Source organism: Chiloscyllium plagiosum, chromosome 20, assembly GCF_004010195.1.
Source record: "Chiloscyllium plagiosum isolate BGI_BamShark_2017 chromosome 20, ASM401019v2, whole genome shotgun sequence".
Taxonomy (NCBI): domain Eukaryota; kingdom Metazoa; phylum Chordata; class Chondrichthyes; order Orectolobiformes; family Hemiscylliidae; genus Chiloscyllium; species Chiloscyllium plagiosum.
The window spans coordinates 2,127,804-2,134,861 of NC_057729.1; the positions used below are offsets into that span (position 1 = coordinate 2,127,804).

The 7,058-nt window shown below is 39.6% G+C and overlaps 1 protein-coding gene across 4 annotated transcripts in view; it reads right to left on the reverse strand.

The window, feature by feature from the left end:
- pcif1 (phosphorylated CTD interacting factor 1) overlaps window positions 1-5,992 on the reverse strand; it is a 106,201-nt gene extending 100,209 nt beyond the window's left edge. For all 4 annotated transcript variants that reach the window (XR_006314611.1, XR_006314610.1, XM_043710096.1 and 1 more), the window contains exons 1-2: window positions 5,814-5,992; window positions 977-1,101 (exon numbers count right to left, since the gene is read on the reverse strand). Coding sequence is in view for 2 of the 4 variants with exons in the window: in XM_043710096.1 (XP_043566031.1) it covers window positions 977-1,101; window positions 5,814-5,979 (291 nt within the window). In the remaining 2 variants the exon portion in view is untranslated. The remainder of the gene's footprint in view (window positions 1-976; window positions 1,102-5,813) is intronic.
- Between the last annotated feature and the right edge of the window lie 1,066 nt (window positions 5,993-7,058).

Consider the following 7,058-nt stretch of genomic DNA (forward strand, 5'->3'; position numbering starts at 1 on the left):
CAGGAAGAAAGTTAGCCACCAGGATACACGAACACCAGCTAGCCACAAAAAGACATGACCCTCTCTCCCTCGTAGCCCTACACACTGACGAAAAAAAACCCACCATTTCGACTGGGACAACACATCTATCCTGGGACAGGCTAAGCAAAGACATGCCAGAGAATTCCTAGAGGCCTGGCACTCCAACCACAACGCCATAAACAAACACCTAGATCTAGATACCATCTATCAACCCCTCAGAAAACGAACAGGAAATGACATCACCACAAACCCCAGGAATCCCATTCGGGACAAACATTTAAATAGAAATCAGGAGACAACAGCTTCGCTTCACTTGGAGGTCGCCACTGATGATGTTACCCAGTCAGGTAATGAAACGTCTGGATATCAAACCTACAGCTCAGCGAGCAAACCTACACCCTAAACCTCAACCTGAGCTACAAACCTTGCAAGACACTTGGTTGAGAGTTTTTTTTTGTTTTTCAGACTAATGGTTGAATAGGTGGGTTTTTGTTTTCTTCTTAAAATGTCATCACTTCACAGTCTTTGTTGCCTTTTGCATTGCATGAACTTGCTTGCGTTGGAATTAAAAGAGAACCTAATTCTAATTCCAGATTATATCTTCAATGTTCACCAGCTTTGCCATTTGCTTTAAAGGGATCAGCCTTTTATTTATAACAAATGAACTGTGTTTATTTCATTAAAGAAGCGTGCAGAAAGCCTTGTTTTTTTTCTGCATAGCAGTAATAAAAAGAAATAATTGGCTAGTTCAGCGATTGGATCGAAATATTTACACTAATGTTGTGATGTGTGGAGTAGTGGAGTTTGTGCATCAATGCATTCCTGTCATCACAGGTGTAACAATTAGCAACAGCTGTTACGGATGGTCAGAAGGTAAAAATAGGAAAGTGGATGATTTTGAACAATAGCTGAAAGATCTGAAAGGTACAGAGAGAAAGAAAGTTGGGTTACTCACAATTACATCATGCTGTCCAAATACAGGCATTTCCCAAAGCGACTGGTTGGTGAACTTGTTGAAGTAATATGGCCTGTTTTCTCTTCTACTCCAACACTTTGACCATCCTGCCTGAACCAGCTCATCTGAAAATAATCACAAACAAATTTATTTCTGCCTGATAACAGTCTACTACGAGACTGTTGCAAAGCTCCCTTGCCCAGTGTTTCTCCAACCTTTTAAAGTAGCCTTCAATGAAAAACTGACGAGATCAATATTTTGTCCCTCCCAAGGCATCAATTTTTTTTTCTCTAAAATCACCTGCATCCCATCTTCTCTGGATGATTTTTGGCTGGATTCAGGAGATCATCAAGTGATAATTCACAACTAATGTCACCAGACACAATCGTGGCTTAAGAGTCAAAATTGACACTGTTCTCACCCGACATTCTGCATATGCAACCAAGGATACTAATATCTAATTGCAGCGCTACCAACATCTACCTGGTTGAGATCATCCAATCCAGCATCAACTGGAAAATTTACTGAAACCTTATGATCTGTGTAAGTCAGTTATCACATTAAACGTAATTATCAGGATGACTGATTCTGTATCAGTAATGACCTGGAAAAGGGCAGCAGGTCAGGCAGCATCAAAAGAGCAGGAGAATCGACGTTTCTGGCACAAGCCCTTCTTCAGGCTTATGCCCGAAACGTCGATTCTCCTGCTCCTTTGATGCTGCCTGACCTGCTGCGCTTTTCCAGCAATACATTTTTCAGCTCTGATCTCCAGCATGTGCAGTCCTCACTTTCTCTCAGTAATGACCTATAAACAACTACCGCTCATTACAATGTCCAACATAAATCAGCTGTATAATCTTATTGAAAAGGTGCGATAGGAAGCATAGCTTTAATTTCACAGATAGCACCATGCAGCATCAAGTTGTACAGAATAAAACGTGTGGAGTGACTGCTGTCACAGCAAGTGAGAATGGGGAGCTTACGAAATGGTGAAAATATACAGAACCAAATCTAACCACCTTCTGTGTACCCTTTATGGCATGCAAGTAACCAGTTTTGTACCTTCAAGTCAACACTTTTTGGATTATTTGTTTGTTGGATCAGACAGGACTGGATATTGCATGCTGCTCCACAGTTTGCCACGCAAGCAGTACTGTAGTATAGATACACCATTCTGACACCTAATTTTTAAAAGGTACGCTTAGTGCTGCTGCATATCTTCCTGCACTCAAACAAGATTGGCCGAATTGCCAGTTAATGAAAATATGCATCACGTTTGATTAAAATTCTCTGCTGCCAAAAGACAGCGCCTCATGAATGCTTAATTTGGGCTTCACACAGCCGTTCGAATTCTGCCCCAGTCAGCATGGCATTAGTACCACACAAGCCAATGGAGGGGATCTTCAATGTGAAGGTAGAGCTTTGCCTTCACAACGACCAAGTGATCACTCCTATCAATACTCTTACAGATAAATGATCTGAGGTAGGCAGATTAGGAAGGCTAATGTCAAATAGGTTTTTCCCTTTGTTGGTTCCCTCACCTTCTGCTGCAGGCTAATGGTAAATGTTTGGCCAGCATTTGTCCTTCCCTGGCTGCCCTTGAGAAGATGGTGGTGAGTTACCTTCTTGAACTGCTGCAGTCCACATGCTGTAGGTTGACCCACATTGCCCTGAGGGATGGATTTCCAGGATTTTGACCCAATGACATAAAAGGAAAGAGGATACATTTCCAAGTCAGGATAGTGAGAAGTTTGGGAGGGGAACTTGTAGGTGGTGTTCCCATGTGTCTGCTGCCCTTATCCTAAGTGGAAGTGGCCATGGGTTTGGAAGGTTATGTTGAAGGACCTTTAATGAATTCTGCAGTGCATCTTGGGTTAATAGTATACATTGCTGCTATTGAGCATTGATGGTGGAGGGAGGGGGCATGGTCAGCTTTGTCAAGCTTCTTAAGTGTTGTTGGAGATGCACCCATTCAGGCAAGTGGGGAGCATTCCATCACATTTCAGATTTGTGCCTTGTAGATGATGTACAGGATATGGGGAAATCAGAAGATGAGTTGCTCGCTGCAGTATTCCTAGCCTCGGACCTGCCCTTGTAGCCACTGTATTTATATGCTCAGTTGAATTTCTGGTTAGCGGTAAACCCAAGGATGCTAATAGTGGGGGTTTCATTAATGACAACACCATTGCACTTCAACAAGTAGCAGTTAGATTGTCTCTTATTGGAGATGGTCATTGCCTGGCAATTGTGTGGCACAGAGATGAGAGTGTGGTGCTAGAAAAGCACAGGTCAGGCAGCATCCAAGTGGTACAACTATCACTTGCCACTTGTTAGCCCAAGCCTGGATATTATCCAGGCTTCTGTTGCATTTTAACATGTACTACTTTGGTGCCCAAGGTGTCATGAATGCTGGTGAACATTGTGCAATCGTTGAAAATCATCATGGAGGGAAGGTAATTGATGCAGTAGTTGAAGACGGTTGGGCCTAGGTCCCCGAGAAACTCCTGCAGAAATGTCCGGGAGCTGAGATGATTGACCTTTAGGAATCAGACAGTTCAGTAGTGGCACTATCAATTCATTCTTTATGATGCACATTTAAGTCCCCCATTCTCAATAATTTTAGCATCTGATGAGTTGTGACTGTACAATATTCAGCACCAATCAGCAAACTTCCCAAGTCTGACCTTACGAAGAGAAGGGCATGGTTGAAACAGCTGAAGATGGTTGAGCCACAGTCACTACCCCAAGGAACTCCTGTAGAAGTGAAATGATGGTCCTCAAATAACTACAACCCTCCTCTTTCATGTCAGGTATGACTCCAACCAGCACAGCAGTGTTGATTATGGGTTCCTTCCATCACTTTGCTGATGATCAAAAGTAAACTGATGGGATGGTAAATGCCAAGTTGAATTTGTCCTGTTTCTTGTGTACAGGACAAGAATGTGAGCAATTTTCAACATTGCCAGAGAAATGCCAGTGTTGTAACTATATTACAACAGCTTAGCTAGGGACATGGCAAACTGCAGAGTACAAGTCTTCAGTACTTCTTGATCATATCACCTACATTTATCCAAAGCATTAAGGTAAACTACTGAGTTTGCTCAAGATAAAAATAGATTTCTATTACTAATGACATCAAGGGAAATGGAAATAGCACAGAAAAATAAGGTTGATCATCAACTAATTTCTAGAATGGCAAAGCAGGTTAGAGGGCCAAATGGTCTACTTCTATATTTCTATTTACATGATAAGTTTTGCATCAATTTGTTCATCTACAATAATATGGCTTTATTGAGCGTTTTCTACAGACACCACATGAGAAAAGTCATAAGAAATAATGCCAATGCTCCAAGTGAATCATGCCATGATCACAAATGGTGCCAGGTATGCATTCTTCAGAATGTAACAGTTTTAAAGAAATTGGTAAAGTTAAATTACAAGTCAGAATGCTTCATGATTTTAAATGATAGATTGCGAGACACTGGCATAAACCAAAAGACTTTTTAGCAGAGGCAGAATGGATTCACAAGAAATAGTTCTGAATAAATTATATACAAAAAAAAAAAGACAGAGGGGGTCACAGTACATGAAGATATTGCTAAAGTCCATTAAATGTGCTTTTATAGGACGACTAAAACAATGAAGATTATGGCCTTAAAAAGGTGGTTGTTCCAGTGTCATATCAATATTTTGTCTTAACCACTTAAAAAAAACTCCAATCATTTGTCTTATTTCAGTTTGCAGGACCTAGATGTGGACAAACTAGCCACATAACAAGCCATACTTCATATTGTAGACATACAGCAAGTGAGAAATCCCACTTAAAGCTGCACTTGGGAACCACCACTTTCATCTTAATGATTATGTCCTAACAGCCTGTAATTAACCAAGCCCCAAACTAATTTAATCAAAAATGAACTTTCTGCAATTGACACTCACTTTTCATACTATTTTCTGACCTGCCCTCAGACCTTTCCAACAAACTAACAAATTGGTTTCAACCACTTGTTTAAAATAAAAGGCACTTGACCGTAAAAAAAAAATGTATTTCAACAGCATCTTTTCACAACTAGTAGGCATCCCAAAACACTTCACAGTCAATATGTGCTGCTGCTGAGGTATGGTTACTTCAAGAGGAATAGTTTGCATAGCATTGTTCATCATCATGCCATTATTTGTGGAAGATGCATTTGATTGATGTTGGTTAACAATACTGGCCAGAATACCAATAGAATGCCTCTGCTAAAGTATTCCATGGCAATCTTCACGTTGAGACGGGACAGCAAACAGATTAAATGTCTGATACCTAGGGTCAAAACTAATCAGCCCAAAACACATGGACGTATTCATCAACACCCCTCATACCAAATAGGATCATCCAAACAACACTGCCCTCAAAAAAAAACTCAGATCACTTGGTCCTTCCTACAAATTTTCTCAATTAAAGCTAACAAACTGCTCTCCTTTGAGTTGGGACCAAGTCTAACTGTGTTAAATAGGCAAATATCAGAATTACCATACCCTTTTCTTCTTGTACCTCCAGATCCAAATACATAAGCTAGAGTTTCTGTAGCAAATGAGTCTAAACATACAACTGATCACCTATCTGTATCCAAATAACGAGGGCTTTGGAAAGAGGTCAACACTTTAGTCAGCATCAAGCTCACTTCAGGATAATGATCTTTCCATCAAAAACTCTACCTTACATTGCTCTCAAAAGGTGTAGAAATCACTTGTGAATACAATCACTACAAATTGATGTGAATGGTGGGGTACCAGTTTATATATAGAGCGATTAAATATACATCAGAAATAAAAGGTTGAGAATTAATCTCACCTGATAAATCTTGTACCACTGGTTTGACAGACTTTGGTGATGATGGCTGCCCCTTGTTGGCTGTACTCCCCTGGACGATAACTGTGGGGTCCGCTTGCAGACCACTGTGGTTTTCACTTGCCATTTCTTTTGCATCTGTCCTGAAACCTGAAATGGACAAAAACATGAGTTACTCTACATCTCACTTTGTATCCAAACATCCAGGTGGCATTCTATTTGAGCTGAACTTTGAGATGCTTTGTGCTGGTAAAACTTACAACTCGTAAAATTCCAGTAGAATCCCGTTAATCCAACAAATTATTTACTGTTTCTATTTTAAATTTTAAATTGCAACTATAACAATATGTAAGTGACAAGCCCTTTAAAGAAATGGTAACACAGGCCTTGAATCCTACTCTCTAGTCTGACAACTAACTAATCAATATTGCTGAAACGAAAACAAAGTTCTGGAGAAACTTAACAGTCAGGCAGCATTTGTGAAAAGAAAACAGAGTTTGGGTCCAGTGACCCTTCTTCAAAACTATTGGTAGCCAGGAAAAGGTGACATATATACTGAACATAGTGGGGTGGGAGAAAGATAAAGTGAGCGAATAGGTGGACACAGAATCCAGAGAGAATAAAAAAAAGTTGGCAAAGATGAATACTGTAAGCCAGGAACAAAGAAAAGCTGATAACAGGAAGTAGATAGATATTACTGCTTTAAATTATATAGATTACTAGCAGAAGAGCTGTAAAAGTGGCTCCACTCATCCTGCTGATGCGTTCTTTAATGTAGCAACATCTGTTGGGACAAATTGCAAATCAATGGTTGGAATGTAAACATTTGGAGCTAGATGTATTTTATCTGTAAAAATACCACTATATGATGTAAACTATAGGATTTACATGCATAATTTTAACATGATTTGGCTTGAGTTTAGGTTTTTGAGTTAGTAACCAAACGATTCTGTGGCTGAAGTTAATAAATTACATTAAGAACAATTTACAATAATTTCTTATTTAATAATTAATGGCTAATAATTAGCCATTCCTAATTCTGTTGAAGCCTGGCTGTAGAGTCAATTGTTTGAGAGAACTAAATTAACTTTTGTTAATTTTAAGACCATTTGTGACCCAGTGTGGTAAATAATGGCGCCTCAAGTGTTTGTTAAGTGTTTTTTTTTTAAAAAGAAAACTCAGGAGAAATATCTATAGCTGAGAGAGAGGGACTTTTAGCTGTGCATTTTACTTTGAGCAGGGCAGTCC